The 24,685-nt window shown below is 50.3% G+C and overlaps 1 protein-coding gene across 2 annotated transcripts; it reads left to right on the plus strand.

The window, feature by feature from the left end:
- Positions 1-916: 916 nt before the first annotated feature.
- LOC114030782 (zinc finger protein 501-like) lies at positions 917-23,571 on the plus strand. 2 transcript variants are annotated; one of them, XM_027845682.1, is made up of 4 exons: positions 917-1,050; positions 19,589-19,763; positions 20,186-21,223; positions 22,156-23,571. In XM_027845682.1, coding segments are annotated over exons 1-4 (1,287 nt in total). In that variant the 5' UTR covers positions 917-977; the 3' UTR covers positions 22,157-23,571. The 2 variants fall into 2 exon arrangements, with proteins under 2 accessions (XP_027701483.1, XP_027701482.1); XM_027845681.1 differs by having other exon boundaries at positions 20,186-23,571.
- Positions 23,572-24,685: the final 1,114 nt, after the last annotated feature.

Raw genomic sequence — 24,685 nt, forward strand, 5'->3', positions numbered from 1 at the left:
CAGCTCTTTTTCAGATGCAGCTGAACCTAGGCCTGCCTCTCCCTCCTGTTTTTTGAAGCTGACTTTCAGGACTCACAGGGAACACTTTCCATATTAACCCACCCCCTCCCCGCCACGTGCTGTCCAAGCGCAGACCCCTAGGGGTGGCAGGGAACAACGAGGGTGTGCCCGGGGGGACATGTTCGGGACGGGGATCAAGCCTTAGGGAACCACTGGATCCCCTGGCAGCCCAAGGCCGGAAGGGAACCGGGGCGGGGAGGGCCGGGAATCAGCACCTCGGAGAGCTCCCGGACCCGGGAGGGAGCGCCGGGTCAGTCCCGCCCGGCGCCCGCCCCCACCCTCATGGGCCCCCAGCTGGGGCCAGGCACTGTCCGGGGCTGGACGGCCGTAAAATGGGCTAAGGGTGCCCCCTGCCAAGGGGGTGGTGAGGCCCAAAGGGGACCCCCGACCTCGAGCCTGGGAGACCCTGAAGGTGCTACGGAAATGCTAGCCAGCTTTTCACGAGAAGTCTGTGACTGCGCAATCCCGGCGGGCTTCCCGGGGGAGGCGGCCCCACACTGAGTGAGCCTGGGAGAAGGGGAGGCTGCGGGGAGGCTGGGGCCCACAGTCCCCCCGTCTCTCCTCCACCCGCTCCAGGGGTTGCGGAAGCAGCGGCACAAGGCCGGACCGCCGGGAGCCAGGGGTCTGCAGGAGCAGAGGCGACGCCAGCCTGGGCTTGGGGCTTGGACGTCGCCGGGCCAGCGCCGCCGCACTACATTTCCCAGAATGCTTTGCCGGCCCAGGATGACTTTTGCCATAGCAACAGCGGCAGGAGGGGCCCCAGTGAAGCCTGGGGAGAAGAGTCTTCACGGGATTGGCCAAGAGGCGAAGAGAGGCGGGGCCATGTAGGAGACAGGCGGCACCCAAGCGACTTCCGCTTCCTCCTTTCTTCCTCGCTACTCCGCCATCAGACCGGTCCGGACCCCTGCCGACTTCGGATGCTCGCGGCCTGCTCGGCTCCGCCACGTACTCAGCCACTGCCAGTGCCCAAGCCCCGCGTCCAGGGCCGGGGTGAGTGGAAGGCTGAGGCCGGCTGGCCCGGGTAGCGCCTGGTTTCGGAGCTTTCCGAGGGTCGTTGGTCCTCTGGGGAGGGGGAGGGGTGCGGCCTTGAGGGACGCGCATGCGCAGGTCCTCTCCGAGCCCGGCCGAGGGCCACGCCCCCCCGGGAGCGGATGCGCCTATTGGTCGGGATGGGAGGGGCAAGGACTGAGAGCCAATCAGGAGCGCCGCTGCTCTTCCTTCCCCCTCCTCCGCCGCCTCCACCCCCTCCCCCTCCTCCTCCCCCTCCTCCTCCTCCTCCCCCTCCTCCATCCCCCACTGTCACGGTCCCCTTTCTCAAGTTCAGTCAGGAAACACGGATTAAGCGCCTGCTGTGCACCGCTGGGCCCTGCCCTCGGGGAGCTCCCAGTCTAACGACGGGTGGTGGGGGGTGGCCCCACAGGCCGACAGCCCCAGGACGTAGTCAGGCCAAGTGGAATGACTGGAGAGAAGGCCCTGCAGTGAGGAGGGGTCCAGGAGGGCTTCGTGGAGGAGGGGGCACCGCCAGAGATGGAGGGGCTCGGAGTCAGGGAGGTCCGGGTTCAAATCCCGCCTCAGGCATGCTTGCCTCAGTTTCCTTGTCTGTGAAATGGGAGTCCTACCAGCGCCCACCTCCCAGGCCTGTCATAAGGGTGGAACGAGAGGAGAAGGGCAAAAAGTGCTTGGCGCGGCGCCTGGCACACGGTAAGCGCTGCATAAGTGCTCCCCGTTGTGCAGCAGCCAGCAGAGCCACGGCCCTGGACTGGAGAGCGCCAGGGGCCGAGTGAGGGGCTTGGAATGCCAGGTGTGGCGGGGAGCCCCGCACTTTGAGGAGGGGGACGTGGCCGGACCTGGGTGGGCCGGCTCAGGGAGAGACCCCCAGCCGCTGTGGCAGCAGTCCAGGTGTAGACCGTCTACACTGGGTGGGTGGCAGCATCAGAGAAGAGAGGGGTGCCTTCGAACTTGAGAGATGTTGCAGGGGTGAAATCGGCAGGCCTTGACAGCAGCTTGGATGTGGGGGAGGGGGAGGGGGCATAGGGGTTGGGACTGGACGGGCCCCCCCTTCCTTCCCCGCAGTCACCGGGAAGGCAGGAGGGAGGTCACCGGACGGGCAGAGTTTGAGGCGAAAGGCGGCTGGAGACGGGAGATTTGGGAGTCATCCATCCCCAGGGAGCCGGTGACTCGATCCCCAGCGTGGAGGGAGAAGAGAAGAGGCCCCTCCAGAGGGAGGCCGTGATCTGCAGGAGGAGCGGTCAGAGGGGCAGGAGGAGCGCCAGGAAAGAGGGGCGTCCCCAGCCCCTGGAGACAAGAGGGCGTCGGGCGCGATCGCCGGTGCCCAAGGCTGCCGCAGCGCCTCCTTCACCGTGGTCTCCTGCCTCCTCCCCGCTTCTGCCCCAGTCTGTAGCCCCCCCAGACTGCCCGCTCCTTCCTGGGGCGTCCAGCCCGGCTCTCTGCCCCCTCCTTCTCTGTCCCCTCTTCTCCTTTTTGTTTTCTGACTGTGTTGATGCCTTTTGTCGCAGTCTCCGGATACATCCTTCCTCCTCCCCCACTGGGAGCTTTCTCTTGTAACAAAGGAAAAGGCCGTGAAGCCAAAGCAGCCAGTGTAGGCAGGCCCCGCGCTGGCGTGTGCGGCCTCGCACAGCCCTGCTCCCCAGGGTCCCCGGGGCCACGCGTCGTCCCCGGGCTTCTCTGCACCCCGGCTGCATTTCAGCGGCCCCCTCCTCGCCGTTCTTGCAGGCCCTCTGGATGTAGCTGTCCTGGCCAGGCCGTGCCAGCGGGGCCTCCTCGCCTTGGCTTCCTGCGGCAGTGAGATGCCATTGCATTCAGGCCCCCCGATTTCTTCCCCCCCCCCACTTGATGGGCACCTGCTTTATTTCCAGCGCTTTCCCCCAAGGAGGCTTGGGCTGACTGGTCCAGTTGGGGAACACGGGAGCCTGGGACCAGTCCGTTCTCGGTGTGCCTTTCCCCAGCTCCTCGGCTCCCCCATGCTGGTTCTGTCTTTGCCAGCTCACTAGCTGTGAGCTGTTTGCGTGGCATTTCTCTTATCTTTCCTGGGGGTGTGAATAGATTGCCGTCCCTCTTTGGGCCGCTGTTTCTTTAGTTCCTTTCACCTCTTATCCACTGGGGAATGGCTCTTGGGTTATGGATTTGTGTCGATGACTTACGGAGCTTGAAGATCTTCTCCCCTGGCCCCCTTGCCCCGTCCTCACGTTGGGCCCCGGCCTTTTTTCCTTTGCCCTCCCGCTCTCTAAAACTGAAAACCTCTTCTTCTGATCCTCCTCCTCCTCCCCCCCCCCCACCCCACGGCCACTTCTGGCAGACCTCTCTGCACGACGGCCTCCCCGGCCCCCTCCTCTTCTTCCTCTGGTCTTGTTTCTCTATCCCTTCTCCAAAACTTACAGTCTCCCTCTCCTGGGCCCCTTTCCTCTTTCTCCTCCATCCAGCCTCCCCTCCCCTCTCTGAAAGCATGACTTCTGCCCATCATAGTGCTTTTTATTTTATTTTTGAAGACATGGGAGGGATTGATTCAGTTCATTGGTAGTGACACGTGTAGTCCTGTCCCCAGCCCTTGCTCAGGCTCGTGGGCAGGTGGGCTTGGGGTCTCTTTTTGGAAGTTCCATTGCCGAGTTTGGTTTTGACGTTGCAAACATGTTCAGATGCCCCCGTGCTCCTCCAAGGAAACCCTCCCAAGAAAATAAAACAATCAAGGTGAACGATGCCGTGACCCCACGGGCAGGCGTCTGCAGCGGCCTCTCCCCCTTCTCTGGTTTTAAAGTGGATTTTTCTTAATTAACAGAAATCTATTTTCTCTTTCTCCCACTCCCACCTTATTGAAGAAAACAGAAAAGAAGAACCTATGCCTTGTCACACATATGCAGTCCGGTCTAACAGCTCCCTCGCTTGGGTGCCCTCAGGCCATTCGTCCCCTGCCCAGCAGGAGGGCCCAGGGAGTTGGCTTTTCTCCCCTTGATGGCAGAGTGCACAGGGTTCTGGTTCTGCTCCCTGTCCGCTGCATGGACTGCTCTCCCTGGTCAGCCCCGGCCTCCCTGACACCCTCTCCTCCTCGTTTCTCCCAGGGCAGTAGGGCTCCACCACCCCCGTAGACCCTTTCTTCTTTTTTTTTAAAGGACCTTTCTCCTGGTTTTTTGTATCTGTTATCAGATGGAGGCCTCCCCCCTTTCCTTGTAACAAAAGCTCTTTAGCAAACCAGCCACACAGGCACCTCTTGTGGGACAGCTGATGGAACACTCCATTCCTCTAGGCCCCCACCTGCTGCATTGCGTCCTCTCTTCTCAGACCTGGGTTCAAATCCTAGTGACCTAACTTCTCTCAGACTCATTTTCTTCATCTATAGTCGTAGTAGTAATAATAATAATAGAATTTATCGTTTATTTATGCTAGGCAATTAAGGTTAAGGGGCTTGCCCAGGGTCACACAGCTAGTAAGTGTCAAGTGTCTGAGGCCGGATTTGAACTACTACTCAGTAATAGAATTTAAAGAGTGCTTTACAGTTGGCAGAACCTCTTACACATATTGTCTCGTTTGACCTTCACAGCCACACTGGAAGTAGGTGCTGCTGTGAGCCCCATGTTGCAGATGACAGAACTGAGGCTGAGAGTGTTGTATGACTTTCCCAAGGTCTGAAGCAGGATTTGAATTTGGGTCTTCCTGATCAAAAACGCTTTGCAGAGCTTTGGGTCTTCTCAAGTCCAGCTTCTGTTGACGTTCTTGGCGTCATGGTGTGGGTCGTTTTCATTCTCTTCCTTCCCCTCCCCGCCATTCATTCAAGCCCTCTTGTTGCCTTGAATCCCTCATAGACTTTGTCTCTTGCTGCACAATAATATTTCAGTGCATTCAGGGATCACGACCTGTGTAGTGCATCCCCTCCCCCAAGTCAGTAGGCACCCATTTTATTTCCAGTTTTTTTCTACCTGAGAGTGTAAAATCTCTCAGCTATGCTCTTTTCTCTCCTCTGCCTCAGCTACTTCCCTCCACGTGCTCTGCAGTCCCGCGACCCTGGGCTCCTGGCTGTTCCTCACACACAACATTCCCATCTCTTCACTCTTGGTGTTGTCTCTGGCTGCGTCATATCTTTTCTCATCTCTGCCTAATCTTTAGCTTCTTTCAGTTCCAGCTAAAATCTCCTCTTTTCTAGCAAACCTTTCCTGATCACCCTTATTTCTGGTGCTTTCACCAGTTCAGTATCTCTGTGTGTCTCTGTGTGTGTGTCTCTGCGCCTGGGTATCTGTGTCTCTGTGTGTGCATGCATGTGCGTGTGTCTGTGTCTGTGTGTCTCCCATTCATCCTGTCTATAGCTTGTTTCTGTCTCCCCTATTAGACTGAGCAGCTTGAGAGCAAGGACAGCCTCTCTCAGCACAGTGCCTGGTACCTAGTAGGCGCCCGACAAACATGTGGGGACTCCCTGACTCCTGTAAATGTTTGGTTCAGGGTGGGGCTTGTCTGGCTTTGACCTCCTTGGGGAACGCGCCCAACATGGGGGGCCCTGGGTCTGAAGGCCTGAACTCATTCCCAGCTTTCCCCCGTCTTGCTGGCTTTGTCCTCCCCAGTTTTCTGGCTGTTCAGAAGGCAACACCTCTGACTGGTTGGATTTGCACGTCTCTTTTTTATGCGCTCTGGAGCAGTCTTTCCTCTGCTTGTTAATAGCTGGGCGGCTGTTTTCGTCCTTTGACCTTTTCCTCACTGGAGAATGGCTGTGGGGCCTCCATCTTTGTTGGATTTCCTGTGTATCTTGGATTCCTAGATCTCCTTTCCACTTCTCCCTCCTTGGCCCCTTCCTTGCCTATGCACTGGCCCTTGGTTTTCGTCACTAAAACATCTCCCCTCTTTTCCCATGGCCCCCTTCTTCTCCCCTCCCTCTGATGCCCCTCGCTTCTGGCCGCCTTCTTCTCCCCCTCCCTCTTGCCCTCGTAGACATCTGGCCTTTTTCCTTCTGCTCCCTTCCTGCCTCTGGCACCCCCTTCCTCCTGTTCTCTAGTCCAGGGGTTCTTAACCTCATAGCCACAACTCCCAAGAGTTTGTGGACCCCCTCCCCCTTCAGGGGTCTGTGAACCTGGATGGGGGGAAAACAATCTGTAGCTGAGATGGAACATTTCTTTCAGTTGTGAATGGAGGTGACAAATTATGGGTGGAGTCTGTCCGTAGGCTGCTTCGCCAGCCTGCTGCCCACGAGGTTCCGGGGCCTAGAAGAGGAAGAGCCCTTTTACTTTGCTCTCCACTCCCTCCAGCCGTCCCCTTGATCCTCCTCTTCCTTCTTCCTCCCTTTCCCTCGTTCTCTATACTGATAGCTTTCGGATGCACTCCCTGCCTGCCTCCCTCCCAGCCTCTCCCCTGGGATTGTAACAAAGGAAAAAAGCAGTTCAGTCCTGGCCGCTGCTGGGGCTGCTGGGGCTGCTGGGGCCACAGGGCCAGGGCCGGGCCCAGGGCAGGGCTGCCTGTTTGATGGCTTATGTACCGCTCCATACCCAAAGGCCCTCCCCCGCCCAGGAAGGGAAGGAGGGGAGGCACACGGGAATTCCACGGCATCTGGCTTTGTATTGCCTTCTTCACTGTCATGCTTACAGTCACTGTGCGTGTGTGTACGTGTCTGTGTGCATGTGTGTGTCTGTGCGTGCATGTCTATGTGTGCATGTGTGTGCATGTGTGTGTCTGTAGTCTGTATCTGAGTGTGCATGTGTGTGCATGCGTGTCTGTGTGTGCACGTGTGTGTCTGTGTGTCTGAGTGTGCATGCATGTGCATATGTGTCTCTGTGTGCATGCGTGTTTCTGTGTGTCTAAGTGTGCATGCATGTGCATATGTGTCTCCGTGTGTGGGGGGGGTGGTTGTAGATACACACAGTACCATTTGTTCAGCCCCTTCCTAGTTCCTGGGGTCCCAGTGACACATTGCTATGGCTGTCCTGCTGTGTTTGGGGCTTTCCCTTCTATCTTTGACCAATGTCAGGCCTAGACCCTCAATTCAGTCCTGTCCCTTCCCCCAGAGCTCACGCCTCCTTCCGTCCTCCTCTCTCCTGAATTGTTCAGAGACATTTGATTGATTTCTTTTGTTCTCACCTCATCTCAGTTTGCCATCGGATTCCCCTCTCCTCCTTCCAGACAGCCATCCCATAAAACAAAGACGTGCTAGCCAGCATTTCATTGCCTTCTTCTGTTTTTCCATCCCTCTCCCTTCCCAGAGCTCCTCTCAACAAAGAATAAAAAAGAACAAACAGCAGTTCAGCCCAGCTCCCCCAAGCGGTCTGCCAAATCTAGCTGTGTGGGCCGTCGGGCTCTCCTCTCCCTAATCTTCAGGCTCTTCTCGGCCCTGCTTCCTTCCTCCTGGGCTGCCCTCAGCTTGCCCCCATTCCTCTGGCTCCGCCATCCCTTCACGCTCTGTGACATCCGCACGCGAGTGCCGCAGGCGTTGCTTCCACTCTCCCTCGCACTCACTTCCCAAATCCTGGAAGCCGGCTTTCCTGCTTCTCACTTGGCTGGGCCTGCGCTCTCTCAGGGTGCCAGCGAGCTCTTTTTGGCTCAATCAGTTGGCCTTCTTTCAGTGTTCATCCTCGGCCTCTCTAGCGTGTTTTTGGGGGTGTCGGCCCGAGGGTGCGTGTGACGTTGCTCTGTCGTGGCTCTCCTTCCCGTCTGACGAGGATTGACCTCGTGACCCTTGCCTCTTGACTGTTCTTTAACAAGACCCTTCGCCTCCCCACTGTGGCTGGCAGCATGAGTCTCCGCTGGTCTCCCTGCCTCTCCCCTCTCTCGTCTGTCCTTCACACAGCTGCCTCAGGTAGCGTCCCTGCTTAAGGAGCTTCACTGACGCCTGTGGCCTCTAGGGCTAAATGCCAGCTCCTGTGGTTAGCCTGGCTTCAGCTCAGGCCAGGCTCACTGTCCGCCCCTTCCCCTTTTCCTTCGAGCCAAACCGGACAACTCGCTGCTCCGAGATTTCTGATCGCCTTGGCTTTGGGCCTGGCCGTTCTTCCCCCGTGCCAGGACTTAGGTCAGGTGTTGCCTTCTACAGGAGGCCTTTTCTGATCTCCCGTCTCCCCAGTTTACCTTCTGTGTACTTTCTAAATATTTTGTATTGGCTTAATGGTGTACACATCGTGTCTCCTCGGCGCCGCCCCAAGTGTAAACTCCTCGAGGGCAGGAGTGATTTCATTTTTATCTTTGTACCCCTGGCACTGACTGGGCCCGGAGCAGGTACTCCATAACTTGAATTCTCCCGCCTCCTTGTGATTACTTTCTACTTTGGCTTCTTCCTTCCCGTTCCGTCCCCTTCCTCGTCCTCTTGTTTTCCTTTTCCTGGACCCTTCTTTCTTCTTCTTGCTCCTCTCCCTCTCCTTCCTTCTTCTCTTGGGGAATCCCTTCCAGAGAGTCTTTGGGGCCGATGGCCGGCCCTGCCACGTTGAATGGCGGTTGGCTCCCTGGACAAGCTGACGCCCGGGGTCCCTTCAGCTCTAAGAGTCTGGAACAAGGGGGAAAGGACACGTCGTTCACGTTGCATTGGCATCGTCCTGGCACTGGAGGGCCTTCGTGGGCTGGTTCATTTCCTATTCTTCCTCCTTACTGACCTCCGCCCTGTGGGAGCCCAACTCCCTCCCATCTGTTCCTTGATCTCTGTGTTTCCTTTCCAACACGTGGACACGCGCATGAGGCCGTTTGGGTTTCTGGCCCGTGTGCCCTGCTCGTTGTCTTTGCGGGCTCGTTTCTCGGACCATCGTGCTCTGAGCCCTCCCCGGGCCCTCTGCCCTGCCCTCGTTTGTGAAGGGCTTCATCCCCATTGACCTGGGCGGGCGTGTGTGGCCATTCCTGTTCTTCTTTTGCTTCTGTTGAATACGGACCCTTGTCCGTGTTAGGTAATTGTTGGATAATTTCTTGAGCTGTGAGGAACAGTAGGATGACTGGGTAGAGAGAGTTGGCTTCCAAGCCAGGAAACCCGGGTTCGAGACCTTCCTCCGAACCATCCAGGGGCGTGACCTTGGGCAAGTCTCTAAGACACGAGGGTGCCTGGGAGGTTCTGACACTGTTTTTATTAAATTGAATCCTAGAAACAGTCACCGATCTCGCTGTGGTCTACACCTCAGCAGGACTTCTGAGCCGCGAGTCTTGGGGGCTCAGGCCTGGCTAGGTAGCCTCTCTCATGTGCCCTTTTCTCCCCAGCTCTTTCCCCAGAGGATGCTGCCCTTGCTTATCTGGCAGGACCATTGATAAAGACAGACTCACCCCTAGGGTCCTGACAGCCAGGGCTCATCCACCCGTGACGTGAATGGGAGTCTCTTTCCTGAAATGGCCTCCCTGCCCTTCACGTGTGAGTCTGCAGCTTTTCCACGGGGGGAGGTTGCTCCAAAGGTGCAGAGACAGCAGATGGAGCCCCACGTGTGGGTGACTGCTTCACCCGGGTTCTGGTGACTGCGTCGTTATCGTCGGTGTCCTCGGTAATCCTGTGTATTTTATTGCGTGCTCTTCTCATGCCGGCCTCCCAGAGTAAGTGGTCTAGATTTGTTGCCTCGACTCCTTAGCTCTCTGCAGCCTGGCTTCTGACCCGTTCTCTCAACTCAAACTCTCCCCCCCAGAGTTACCAGGGATCTCTCCGCTGGTCTTTCTTCAGCATTGTGGGATTTCGCAGTTGGCCGCGTAGTCCAACATATACGCCAAAGGAGTCGTCGCTCTCCTACGCTCTCCTTCACAGGGCATTTCAGGTCCTTCCCATCTGCTTTTCCAGCCTCAGGTAGTTCACCTCTCCAGGCACTTCCCTGTCCCTGCCCTTCCTGCCATCTGTCGTTTAGCCAAATGAGGCTTGGAGTTCGTTTCCTGCCCGCTTCAGCCGTTATGATCCCTGCCCCTCACCCCCGGAATGATCTCGCTCCTCGGTGACGTCTCCTTCAGGACTCCCTCACACACCACCTTCTTCATAAAGCTTCCCTGGACGGGCCCTCTGCCACTCCCTGAAAATATCACCTCGTATTTATTTATCTCTACGTAGACAGTTGGTGTTTTGGCTTTCCCCAAAGAATAGAAGCGTCTTGAGGGCAGGGACCGTTCCACTTTTGTGTTTGTATCTCTGATGCCCGGCAAGGTGTGGTCGGCGCTCGAATGGTCGTTGGCTGTCAGGTAAGAAGTGGAGCCTCTGCCGTTCCTCTTCCCTTTCCTCCCCCTGCCGTGTAAGCTCCACGAGAACAGAGACGACTTCTACCCCTGGAATCCACTGCAGAGTTTGGCATATCGTAGGTGCTTAATAAATACATTGATTGAATATTTGTGTTTTTAAAAATTGAAGGGAGCGCTAGATGAGGTTCCCACGTGCGTTAGGAGGTCAGCATTCAGGCATTCAGTCAGGCAGAAAGGATTTAGGAAGTTCCAGCTGTGTGTCAGGGACTGTGCTAAGTACTGGGATAGAAAGAAAAGGCACAGTACAGGAGTTTGCATTCTAATGGGGGGACATGCAGAGTATGTGGAAGGGAACCTTAGAGGGAAGGGTCCTAGCAGGTGGGGAAACTGGGAACGACCCCCTTCTGGGGAGTCGAGAAGAGGAGGGAAAGCATTCCAGGCGTGGGGGACAGCCAGTGCAAAGGCCTGGTGTCGGGAAATAGAGTGTCTGATGCAAGCAATAGCCATGAGTCAGTGTTGCTGTATCAGAGTAGATAAAGGGGAGTAAAGTATATAGAAGAAAACTGAAATGGGTAGCTAGCAGCTAGGCTGTTAAAAGCTTTAAAAGCCAAACAGAGGAGTTTATATTTGATACTGAAAGTAATAGGGAGCCAGTGAGTACTGTGGGGGTGTAGTCAGACCCATACTTCAGGAAGATCACTTGAACAACTAAATGGAGGATGAAAGGGTTCTGGGGAAAGGCTTCTGGTAGGGAGAGCAACCAGCAGGAAGATCGGCCAGAACCTTGTTGCCGTCTCTGATTTGTTTGGAGTTTGGGGGCGGTGGGATCAGGTAGGCAACAAGCGTTTGTTAAATGTTTGCTATCAGTCAATTTGTCATTCTTTGTCAGTTGATTCTCTTTTGGGGGACATTTGACTCTAACTGGGCTTTGGTGGGTGGGGTGACCGTTGAGGTTGACCCTGGGTCAGAAAGACTTCAAGATGTAGTGGATAAGATGAGCCCCACATGGAAACCGTAACCAGAGTTGTCAGGCTGGGAGCATAGTTGGAAAGGGATTTAACTTACCTGATAGGGAGATAAATCAGGCAACGGGCTACGTTGGAAATATCTTTGGACTTGGAGGCAAGAAGGCGAGGGTTTGAGTCTATGGCCTGCACTTACCTGGTTTAAGGAGTATTGACATGAGCCATCTGTAACGTGAGGCAGCAGCCCTGGGATGCTGTCGCTGAGTTGTAAAGATCAAAGGGACGGTGTACGTCCACGTGCTCGGCAGACCTTGAAAGGCCTGCAGAAAGGTGGTGGTGGTTGGACAGTTGTTTCAGTCAGGCCCAGCTCTTCGTGATCTTGTTTGGGCTTTTCTTGGCAAAGATACTGGAGTAGTTTGCCATTTCCTTCTCTGCCTCATTTTACAGATAAGGAAATTGAGGTAAATGGAGTTAATAAGTGACTTGCCCAGGTTCACACCACTAGTAAGTATCTGAGGCCAGATTTGAACTCAGGAAGATGAGTCTTCCTGACTTCGGGCCTGGCGCTTTGTGCACTGTACCAACTAGCTGCTCCTAACGTAAAGGTTAGCTATTGTTATAGTAGAAAGAAAAAGACTTGGTCAGAATTGGTGGGGAGAGAGGAGCCTTGGGGTGTGGGGGAGAGGCCTTGAGGCCTTCTTTATAAAATGATTTCTTCAGTGTTTAGCTGGAATATGTGTTAAAATTGAGCCGGTGGGGCCACATTTTCAGGTTTGTGGTAGTAACCATGTTTCATTTAGTCTGGTGTGCATTTAAAAAGATGTTGTTGATCAAAATAATTGATGATTAGTGGAGAGTAGTGATGACGGCCCTTCTAGAAGTTACTTTTGGACAGGGATGACTGGTGTTTGATTATGAGGTGTGTGGTGATAACAGAGTTGGGATTCAGTTGTTTTCCTTCAGAGAGATGGCTTGTAGGGGTGATGAGCAGATGAAGTGGGCAGCCTGGTGGCATGTGCAGAAGAGTGGGTTCTGTAGAATAGTGTTAGTTATTCAAAAGTCCAGAATGATGTGGGGGTGGGGAGGAGGAGGAGGAGGAGGAGGAGGATGAAGGTGATGAAGATGAAGATGATGGCTAAGGTCAGCCAAAGGGTTCTTTTCCTAGGCTGTGGGGGTTGGGGCAAGAAAAGAATCCCAGGCAGGCCACAACCTCAGTGACAGAGTGGCTGCCCAATGGCAGGGATCGGTCAGAGTGCCAGCAAGAAGACGACATGCCCCGATCCTGTTCTGCTTTGTTCTCTCCCAAAGAGGAGGATTTTTGCACTGGATAAATCAGAACCAAAATGAGCCCCAGCAGGAAACCCCAAAGGCCGTGCGGCTGCCCTCTACGTACATGTTCAAATCAGCAGACCCGAGGGAATGCCAGTCTCGGTTCCTAAAGGGTAGTCAGTGATCTTTAACAAAGCTTAGAGAAGAACCACTGTGACGCTGTGAGACTGGAAAAAGGACGTCTGCAGCCTTTAGTCAGTGAGCTCAATGGCTCTCAGTCCCTGGCAGATTCCTAGAACATCCCGTTAAAGGCGAAGCAGTAGTGCGGGGTAGAGGGTAGAGAGCCAGCCTCGGAGTCCGGAAGGGCTCTGTGTCTGAGGCAGGTCACTCCTCTGCTTCGATGCCACTCTCCCTTCAGAGGAGGAGTCGATTTGCATCGCTGGTGGGAATCACTTTCCAGGTACTCTGTCTTGATCCTGTATGTGCATGGTGGTTTGCGTGTTGTCTCCCCTGTTCGAATGTAGGCTTTTGGAGGGCGGTGACTGTTTCCGCCTTTCTTTGTATTCCCAGTGCCTGAAACATAGGAGCTGCTTGGTAAAGGTTGTTGACTGTTGCCATGAGCATTTCCTCACTACACACGATACCGATGAAATCATAGGCCTAGACCCCCCCAAGAAGAATCGTTAATGGCTGGGTGAATGAGCAGTTAGAGCGAGCAGCCCCGATTGGTGCTCTATCAGGAACATTTTGTGGGAGACTAGCCCGATTTCCTTAATTGACAGGGTGACTTTGAAAAAGCCTTAGACACTATGCCTGTGGTCAGATGCAAAGACTGTAGCCGGGTGATAATAATTCCATGGGTTGTAACTTGAATGATCAAACCTGAAGAGGTGTCATCCCAGCAAGGGGTCAGGGCAGCTTGGGGGGTCCCAGGAGGCCGTCCTCAGCTCAGCATTTTTGTCAGTGATAAAGATGAAGGTATGGATGGCACGCTTGTTACATTTGTAGATGACAGAGGCTGGAAAGGAAAGTTAATGTTTATAAGAGACAGTGAACACACAAAAGATCCCACGAGGAAAGAATCAATTGCCTGATCAAGATGAAATATTTACAGAAATGAATGTGAAGGTCTACACTTGAGCTAAATGAACCTTTTAACTTTTCAAGTAGAGGCTGACCAGATGGATCTACACAAGAGTTGTGGAAACCAGCCGGTGCAGGTGGTTTATATTGGGTCAGATCTAACAAGGTGAACTAGAGATAAATGTGCACCTGGGTTAAAAAAAAGTCAAGATGGGAGGAGGAGTTGTGGTGAGATACTTTGCCAGAAGACGCTCAGGGGGGTTTGGTGGATTTCAGTCTCAGAATGACTCAGCTGTGTGATGCAGCAGACAGGAAGCCTGAGTGTTCTTAGGGTGCGGTGGTATGGTGGCTGCATGGCCACCTCGTGCACAGAATGCTGGGCCTGGACTCAAGAAGACCCGACTTCAAATCTGGCCACAGACACTTCTTAGCCCTGTGACCCCGGGCAAGTCACTTAACCTCAATTTGCCTTGGTTTCCTCATCTGTAAAATGAGAATAATAATGACACCCCAGGTTCTTCTGAGGATCAAATGAAATAATAATTATAAATGCTTAATGCCTGGAACAAAGTTGTTGTTTGTCCTTTGTACCTGAGTAGGACCAATGGTAGTGTGATGTCGGGGTCGAGGCACAGTGTGTTCTGCTGTGGCTGATCAGTTCAATATGAACTCGGAAAGTTCTGCCACAGGTCTGGGCACAAATAATCCATTTGAACATTTGGGATGGAGATATCTGGAACGTAGTAAGCACCACATAAATGTTAGCTATTTTTTTTTTAAGGCAGCTGGGGTTAAGTGACTTGCCCAGGGTCACACAGCTGGTAAGTGTCAAGTGTTTGGTCTGAGGCTGGATTTGAACTCAGGTCCTCCTGACTCCAGGGCCAATGCTCCATCCACTGTGCCACCTCGCTGCCCCAGCGTTAACTGTTTTTACACTATTGGAATGAGAGGCACAGTTTATTGGTTATCAAAACTAAAAAAAACAAAAGATATTTCCCCAGAATCCTGTCGACCCAGAAAATCCATTGTTGGCCACACTCCCAGAATTTCAACGTACATTTTTCAACCCCCTCCGCCAGTTAGAGATTTCACTTGATTTTTGGCTAGTTATTTTCCATCTTCTTTCATAGCAATCAAATCTGTTGTTGTTGGAAACTAACTGGAAAGTTCGCATTTTTTAAGCAATGGGTTGAAAACCCACTGGAACTCTTCATCTGGAAGATTCTTAAACAGGTTCAATAATCATCTCCAAGTTTTTAAAGTGTACAGATAAAGTTTGTGTAGTGACAGACTTGTATTGTTTTCAGCAATGCGAAGACCAGAGAGTGAGTCTCCAGGAAGAAGCAAAGGATGAGGATTGGCCATCAGATTGGGCAATTCAGAGATCATTGGCAACTTGAAGAGGACAGTTTTATTGAGGAAGTTGAGAATCTGAAACCTAGAAGGGTAGAGGTACCTTCAAAGGAAGTAGGTGTTGCGGTCTGAGTGGTTGAGACCCCTCAAAGACTGAAGTACAGGACAGGGTCGTCTGGAATGAATTCACAGACTCAAGCATTCTTTAAGTCAAGGTGGCAAAGATTTATTGTTACGCTTTTCAGCGGGCAAGGATTCTTAAGGAAACTGCAAGAGACTGAGGATGGAGCTAGGCTTTATATGGAAAAGGGCATGGGAAAGGAATGCCAGGGACACTGATGAGGTAATCTAAAGGTCCAGGTGTCTTTGGGAGCTGTGGATGAGAAAGTGCTGGGAGTATACCGGACAAGGAGGGAGATGACAGAGGTATGGATCTTGGGAGTCTGGCAGGAGGAAGAGTCCTTGGGCCAGCCAAGGACAAAACTCCTTGGGCTGGGCAAGGCACCCCCCTCCCTCTGTCTTGATGAGAGAATGCTCTGCAGCAAGGGAAAGCTTTCTCATGAGACAGAAACTTACTAAGGAATTGGGAGGCTTCCAGAGACATGATCTGAGGGCTGGGGCCTGAGCAGCCCAGCACTCCCTCACCCGGCTTTGTGTAGCTGCACCAGTGAGAGAGATAAGGGTCGTGCTGGGGCCCATGCATGAATAACTGCTAGGCACAGTATCCTTGGGCTGGGGAGTGATTGTCAGAGACAGTGTTTCTGAGACTAGGGAGAAATTGGGGTCCAAGTACAAGCACAAGCACCCAAATACAAGCACCCCATCATAGGGAAGTTTGAAAGAGGGGTGGGTGTGGGGGGAAAGACTGTCTGCAATTCCCAATCACAGCCTATCCAAGCCTACTCATCCTCTTCTACTTAACTCTTTCCTGCTGGGGGAAAAAAGGGAGATTAGGGGTGTTTTACTTACCAGCCAGTGCCTCAGTGCCCTCTGGTTGAGGGGCACCTGTGGAAACCATAAAGGAACAAGGTGGGGAGAAACAGAAAGAGAAAAGCGAGGACGTCCGCTTTGCCAGCCCCATTGTTCCAGGTGCCTGGTTCAAGTTAAGTCACAGCCCCTGAGCTGGAATGAATTAAGGGCTATTGCAGTTGTGTTAGATGACTATTACCTCTGGTGTGAGGGCTGCTCATCCACCTTTGGTGTTCACCTGTCATCCAGCTCTCACTTGTGACTCCAAGGTGTAGCATGTGCAGTGGCCACACCCCTGCACAACGGTCTTGGCAGACGGCTTTACCAGCTTGAGGGGAACGGACAGGCCTCTAACCCATTGGTGATTTAGGGGGATGTCTGCCCCAAGCACGTGAAGACTTCCCCCAGCAGAATGGGCAGATGAGAACAACATGTTCCAATGGCCTTGAAGGCAACTGAAGCAGCTGCTTTGGAGCGCTTAGAGCTTGGTCTCAATCCATCACCGGTCGTCTTGACTCTGTCCTGCCACTGGACTGTGATGACTCTGGAGGAGAGAGTAAGGCTGATGACTTTGTGCAACTTTGCCTCACTTAAATCCAGTTTACTTGAAAGTGGAGACGTCACCCTGTGATGTCATTGGTCCTCTTCAGAAATGAAGGGCCAACAACAGCATTGGAGGCAAGTCCAAGATTAGCAGGATTTGACCTGTCTTCCTGTTCCCCATTTGGTTGACCTCACTGTCCTTGGCTCCCACTTTGTAGACCACCACTCTAGGCAGTTCAGTACTCCGTTTAAAAAATGGTGCCTTGATGCATTTGGTGTTTTGTACCTCAATTGTGGATGAATCCTTTTCTCCTGCCCAGTAACCTCCCGTGAATCACCCTAAATACATGCCTAACATGCAGAGGTGTCAACCTGCAAAAGTCTGGAGTATGGCTGGACTAGATTAAAATGTAATTGGAAAATGTTTACAAAATAAATGAAACTGTAATACAACATAGATAATGTTAATTTGTGGTTTTCTAAGTCAGGTAATGAGCAGGGATCCAGTTTCTATTTAAGTTTGATACTACTGCATGTGTGCACACATACATACGCATATACATACATATGCACGGAAATGCAGTTAATGATAGCTAGCATTTGGTAATTCAGCAAACCTTTCTCTTATTGACAGTCTCACTTAAATCCATATTTGTGGTCTAGGAAGAAGAAGTGTGTTTCATTGTACATCGTTTGGAGGCAACGCTGACAATTGCATTGGTTGGGAATTCTGTCGTTTTGTAATGTTGTGTTTATTTCCTTTCTTTGGCATTGCTCTATATGCATCTTCCTATGTTCCTTTGACTGTCTTTTATTACTTGTTTCCATTATACTTATTTATCACAGTTCATAGTTACCACATTCCTTTTCCACTTGTTTTGCTTCCAGCTTCTTTTTCTTCTTTTTTTAAAGTGTTGTTGTGAATATTTCAGGCACATATAACTTTTTTTTACATTATTCTTTTTTTTTTAATTTATTTTCAGTTTTCAACGTTTGCTTCCATAAGATTGAGTTTCAAATTTTCTCCCCATCTCCCCCCTTCCCCCACCCCAAGATGGCATGTAATTTGATATAGGCTGTACATATACATTCATATTGAACCTATTTTCACATTAGTTAATGTTGTAAAGAAGAATTAGAACCAATGGGAGAACCATGAGAAAGAAGAAACAAACAAAAAAATGAAAAAAAAAAAAAGAAGAGAGACAGCAAATAGTCTGCTTTGATCTGCATTCAGACTCCATAGTTCTTTTTCTGGATTTGGATAGCATTTTCCATCATGAGGCCTTTGGAATTGTCTCGGATCCTTGCATCGCTAAGAAGAGATGACTCGATCAAAGTCATCGAGCATTGTAGCTGTTACACGTAGAACTTTTTATATCTGACATTGACCTCCTTGGGATCATTGAATCAAAGTTACTACTAATTTTTTCCTTGTAATTCCAGTTGTTTCCCACTGAAGAAACATTGACTTTTTCCAGCTGTTAATGCCTTAATCATTTGAATAAGGCAATAATGTCTGAGGTGACACTTTAGAATTGTTTCAGTTTTTATTTCTTCTTATTTGAAGCATTGAATGTTAGTTTGCATTTCTTTTTTACAAAACTGGTTGTGTTTTTTTGACCACTAGACCATGAGGAGGTGGTTCTTTGTCTTATAGATTTGTATCAATTTCCTATAAATTTTGGATTCATTTCAGTAAACATTAAGCGTGTCCTATGTACAGACATTTTGCTAGGTACAGGGTATACAAAACACACACACACACACTCACACACACCCCAATGACTGTTCTTGTCCCTAAGAAGTTTCCTTTCTACTTCTAGGAGGATATAGCAGATACATACGCACATAAGTATGACCCATATGAAGTAATTTCGGAAGGGAAAAAAGTGCTAATAAATAAACTTGGGGGAATTGGGAGAGGCCTTATATAGGAGGTACAGTTCCTGAGCTGGGCCTTGAAGGTCACTAGGTATTTTATAAGGGTGAAGAAGAGAGTGCATTCCAGCCAGGAAGAAGGAACAACTTAGGCAAAGGCTTATAGGCAGGAATTAGGATGGTGCTCATGGGACACAGAGCTCCTCATCAGAATACACATTCTGAATGTGGCCTCCTCCCAGCTTTCACCCGTTAGCCTACCTCTGTATCTAAAAATGCAACACGATAGAAGGTGCACTTACTGACTTTGGTAGAGAAGCAGCGTGACTTGGTGAGAGGAGCACAGGCTTTAGAGGGGGAAAAGCAGTGTGACTTGGTGAGAGGAGCACAGGCTTTGGAGGTAGTTGAAAGAATTGGGCATGGTTAGTCTAGAGAAGAGAAGACTGGGAGAGAAATTGTAGACTCAAAGTATTTGCAGGACTGTCGTGTGGAAAAGGGATTTGATATGTTCCATTTGGCTTCAGAGGGCAGAACCAGGAATCATGGGTTTAAGTTGCAAAGAGACTAGTTTAGAGGGTAGATAACAGGGAAAACTTCTTAAAACTTAGAGCTGTCCAAAAGTGGACCTATTGAGAAGTAGCCCTCCCTCCTTGGTGGTCTTCAAGGAGAAACTTGGCAAGCACTTCCTGGGTGTATTATAGTGGAAATTCCTTTGATGAATTGGACTAAGGCCATTGAGGTCTTTTCCCTCTTTGTTTCTGTGAGTCAAAAGATAACCCAGCTTAACATTTCTTAACTTGGGTAAGTCACTAAATAAATAACTCTGAGTCCCAGTTTCCTCATTTGTAAAAGGAATGACTGACCAACCTACCTTACAAGGCTGGTGTGAGGATTAGTGTGAACGCTTTTTATCAACCATGTATAACTAGTATAGATATAGTATATATACTATATGTAGTATAGTATATATATAGATATAGTATAGGTGTAGTAGATATGCTAGAGTGAACTTAGGAGTCAGAAAGTCTCTTGCTTATAACACATACAAACTGTACTGACTTGGGCAACCCTCCTAACCTCAGGTAACTCTTAGAACTGTATTGATCTGTTGGGGGGAGGGAATTTCCTCTCTCCACTGGTGGTTCTCTGAACCAGCAAAATCACAAATCCTATCCTTTTCCCTACTCCTACAAAAAAGGGATTGTACAAACTGAAGATGTTACCATTGTTTTGTTCCACCCTGAGAAGTTTCACAGTGCTGTTTCTTAATGGCAGATGGAGAAGGCAGGACTGAGTAAGCAGGAATTGCTTGTCTCCCAGCAGGAAGGGCAGAGATACTCACATTTTGTTATTTCTTTCAGATTGGGAGGTGGCTCCTGAAACCAAGGAGTCATCTCCAAAGCTGGGCTTCTCTATGGAACAGTCATCCCAGGAAATACTCACATGGGATCGGCCCTGTGTTTCTAGTTTGGGAGAAACTTCAGAATGTGATGCCAGGCTAGAGAAGCAGCCGAGGAAAGTAGTGAGACATCCTCGGTAAGTAAAACTCACCCTAAAAGAAACTCCCAAAAACATGCGAGGCCATGAAAGCAAAGAAAACAGCAACAGTTTTGGGCTGGGACCAGGCAATCTTCCACAGTAAAGAAAAGCGATAGAAGAAAAGGTTTCCTAAGTGAAAGGGCTCCAGGGCTATTCACACACCTAGTTTGGGTTCACTGATAGACACAGGCTCACAGATTTAGAGCTAGAATGAAAAGGATTCAGACTGCAGAAAAACTCAGAGGCTCTTGAGTCACCAGTGCTGTAGAAGCTGCTCTCAAGTGCAGTGAAGGTGGGAAATCCTTCATTAGGATTCAGACCTTTTCAGTATAATTGGATGCATACTGAAGAGAGACCTTATGAATGCAGTATATGCCTGAAAGCCACTAACCACAGCCTTTCCATTACTTCCCTCACAGACTTGGTCCTGGAGAGAAACCTTATAAATGTAATGAATGTGGGAAGGCCTTCCGACAAAGCTCACAACTTATTGTGCATCACAGAATTCACACTGGTGAGAAACCGTATGAATGCAATGAATGTGGGAAGGCCTTCCGTGAGAGCAAAGAACTTATTCGACACCAGAGAATTCACACTGGAGAGAAACCTTATGAATGCAAAGAATGTGGGAAGGGCTTCAGAGAGAGCAAAGAACTTACTCGACATCAGAGGATTCATACAGGAGAAAAACCTTATGAATGTAAAGACTGTGGGAAGGCCTTCAGACGGAGAACTGGCCTTAATGAGCATCAGAGAATTCATACTGGGGAGAAACCTTATGAATGTAATGAATGTGGGAAGGCCTTCAGACGGAGAACTGGACTTAATGAACATCAGAGAATTCATACTGGAGAAAAACCTTATGAATGTAATGAATGTGGGAAAGCTTTCCGTGAGAGCAAAGAACTTATTCAACACCAGAGAATTCATACAGGGGAGAAACCTTATGAATGTAAAGAATGTGGGAAGGCCTTCAGACGGAGCACAGGACTGACTGATCATCAGAGAATTCATACTGGAGAAAAACCTTATGAATGCAATCAATGTGGCAAGACCTTCCGCTGGAGAACAGAACTTACTTCCCATCACACAATTCATACTGGGGAGAAACCATATGAATGTAGTGAATGTGGGAAGGCCTTCCGCCTGAGTGCCCATCTTATTCAACATCGGAGTATTCATACTGGTGAGAAACCTTATGAGTGTAATGTTTGTGGGAAGGCCTTCCGTTGGATCACAGGACTTGCTTCGCATCACAGAATTCATACAGGAGAGAAACCCTATGAATGTAACATATGTGGAAAGACCTTCCGCCAGAGTACACAACTTTCTAGACACCATAGGATGCATACTGGAGAGAAGCCCTATGAATGTACTGAATGTGGAAAGGCCTTCTGTCTGAGCACACAACTTATTCAACACCAGAGAATCCATAACAGAATGAAGCCTTTTGAATGGTAAGGCCTTGGTATTGAACATGAGGTGTGGTTGACAGAGCACTCACAGAAATTTGGAGAATTCATACTAAAGTGATCAAATCCGGGGCAGATTTCCCACAATGGCTCTCACCTCAGCCTTCAAAAGTCAGTCACTTGCCACTTTCCTTCTCCAACCCCTATAATGACATAAAAGTTGCTCATTCAGAAAATTATGGCAATCTGACCAGAACTTGTTCCTACAGCTCTACTCCTTCAAAATTCTGCGAGGCATCACCTGCTCTCTTTTCCTTCCTTCGAGTCTCAGAAGAATGAGTACCACTGCTTGCTAAGACTAAATCCTCTACCTGTACATTTGGTCTCAGCCCCTTTCACCTGTTCCTGAAGTCTCACACCAACGGTCATCTCCCTTAGGCATTTTCAGTCCATAACCCTTCCCTGACTCCATACCGCCTGCTTAGAAACACATTCATGTCTCACCAGTACTTTGTTTTAAAAGGCTGCCTTGCATTCTGTTACAACCATTCTATCGAAACCCTTCTCAGAAACCAGCCGTTTTCTCCTGATCACCAAATCCAGTGGCTTTTTTTTTCAGTCCTTTTCCTCTTTGATGTCTTGAGGTTGATGAGCCCCCTCTTACATAATCTTCTCCCTGACAGCACTATGGTCTCCCCGCAGTGTTCAGCTCTTCCTTTTCTGTGTCCATTGGCTCATTTCTCTCCTCTGGTGAAAGTCTTATTTGGTCCTTTTATGGAAACCAAAGGCTGAAAAAGCCTTCTCAGGAAGAGCAGCAGAAGCCAGGAGCTGGAGGAGAAGTGAGGGCATGATGGGTCTGGGCAGTGGAAGGATCAGAGCACATGCCCCTGCTGCTCCCCCTGCTCGCCGGCGCTTCTGAAAGCCAGCCGGCTGGCTCCAGCTGTGTCCTGACGAAGGATGGCTTCGTTGTTTTTCAGAAGCATTTTATCTCAAGGAAGAGAGATGGCACGAAACTTCTCTAAGTGGAGACTCAGACTGGACTCTCCGGACTCCAGCCGGAAGTGAGGTCACGCTCCAGGAGTCCTCCAGAGGATCCAGACTGTCAGCCATCAGGTTCAGGTCACCAGGACGTCAGCTGAGGCACTGACCAGCACGTGAAATGAGACTCGTCAGGGTGACAAGAAAACCGGACTGGCCGTTGCAGAACAATGCAGTGCTGGACAGTGATATTTTTAAAGGGGGGAGGGGTAAACAAGCAGAGGTGGGATGTCCTGGGTCATTATTGGAGACACCTCTGGGGGTCTGTGGGCATGATGGGGAGATGGAAGGAGTGAGAAAGGTGCCTTACTTACTGAATAATAAGTCTCCTATCAAAGAAGGGGTGTGTGTGTGTGTGTGTGTGTGTGTGTGTGTGTGTGTGACAGAGAGAGAGAGAAAAGCTATTTCCTTATAGCTACTGGCCAGGGCTATTTGAAGTATTACTCTCTGGTCCCAATGGCCTGGACCAAGTGAGTGTCAGAGAGTAGCCAGTTCCAAGGCTTTGAGTGTCTTCTTCCAGCAGATGACCTTGGACTCCAGCCCTGATTCATCTTGGAGCACCAGCTGGCTACAGGACATCTCATGTCTCCTTGCGTGTGCCAGGGCCACCACCCTTCATCTCACCTCCTGGTTTCAAACCTCGGTGCTATTTTTACCTCTTCTCTTCTGATCTGTTCCCAAGTCCTTTCGATTCTACCTCTGTGGTCTCTCTCACACACGTCCTTTCCTCTCTGCTCACCTGGCCGCTACCTTCCTCAGCGCCTGTTTGGATTATGCGGTTGCCACTTAAGAAGTATTCTTCCCTGGCCTGCCTTCTCTCTCCACTGCCACTTGTATCTTCCTCATGACCTCATCATGTGACATACTCAGAAATCATTGACGGTTCCCTATTGCCTGCAGAGTAATTGTCAAACTCCTTTTGACTGGTATTTAAGGTCTTTCCAAATCTAGTGCCAAGCAACCTACCCAAGTTTGTCTCATCCTGTTCCCCTTGACCTCCTCCATGGTCTAGCCCCACTGGATTGGTGGTTGTCCCACAAACACACCCTCCATTTTTGGGCTGCTCTGCTTTTGCTTACGGTGCTTTCTGTGCCTGGACCATAGGCTCTCCTCCCTTCCACCCGCTGACTTCTTGAAGGTCCTTCAAAGCCAGACTTGGATGTCACTGCCCCTCCCCCCAAGACCTTGCATAGCACTTTGTTTCTATTTATGTATTCTTTCGTCTTGTAGTCACTTGTGTCTGTGTCGCATCCATGAGGAGAGGGCCTGTGTTTTATTTAACCTTTGTGTGTCCCCCAGGATCTGGCACAAGGCTCTGTACTCAATTAATGAATAATAAATGTTGATTGACTTGACTTGACTATGAAGCAGGTTTTACTGTAGGGTATACCTTATTGAACATCATTGAATGTGCAGTGCAAGGTAACCTGGAAATGGATCGTGTCCCCCTCTTGGGTGCCTGCTCAGCCTTGACTTTTTAAGTGTGTCATACTCCAGATCACCTCCCGCTGCTTCTATAAAAGGGACTATTCACCCAGCGTATCGTAACATAGAGCAGTTTCATCTTCTGAGAATGAAGGAATTTTCTACTCTGTAACTTCCCCAGGAGTATTTCCACATGAACCCAAATGAACTTATAATTGGAAGCTGCCCAGATAGTATGGCAGCGATACATTCGGCTGGGCTCAGAATCCTATGTGCAGGTCACGTAAGATTAATGTTTACATTCCTGCTCCCGTTTCATTCAAGCTTGCGTGCTAGCAGGACACCTGGGATAGTGGGTGTGGGAGATAAGGGAAGAGCAAGTCTGTTGTACAGATGTGGGCAGTAATAGGCCTGTATTAGCTAATAAGGGGAAAACTTAGGTGGCTGAAATCTCAAGCAGGATATACACTCCAATCATGTTGGACACCTGGATCATTTTTTCACGTATAAGTTGTCCTGAGATAAGGATAAAGCAAAGGATATTATAGCTTTGGTCTCCCATTCAGGGAGCATCTCTTCCCAAAACTACCTTCACCATCACTTAGGGGATAGTTGAGGTGGTCTGGAAAGGAGAAGGAGCAAGAGGTAATTTTGGAGATAGTGGGAGTGGGGGAGATCTGTGGAGGAATCTGGACATCCCAGGGTGGACTGTTCCACTGAGTGTTTTGCAAGTCGCCTCCCTGAAGGATGGAAGAATTGGTCATTTCCCCCTTTCCCATTCTACCAGCAGCTTCCTGCTTGAGGCTGTGGCTCCCTCCTTGAAGAGCCTTGGTGTTTACAGGTCCTGGTTCCTAACATCCCAGGAGAATGGAATGTCCTGTCAGCTTAAAGGCTCATAGAAAACCTTGGCCATGAGATCAGAGGATGTGAACGAGCAGATCTTGAAACAGCACATATTATTGATAAGCACCTGAAAATTGTTTAAATTCTCAGAAATGCAAATGTAAACAACTCAATTCTACAACATTGAGTTCTTCAAAGCAC

Source organism: Vombatus ursinus, unplaced genomic scaffold (assembly GCF_900497805.2).
Source record: "Vombatus ursinus unplaced genomic scaffold, bare-nosed wombat genome assembly UNPS02015012.1, whole genome shotgun sequence".
In the NCBI taxonomy this organism is placed as follows: Eukaryota; Metazoa; Chordata; class Mammalia; order Diprotodontia; family Vombatidae; genus Vombatus; species Vombatus ursinus.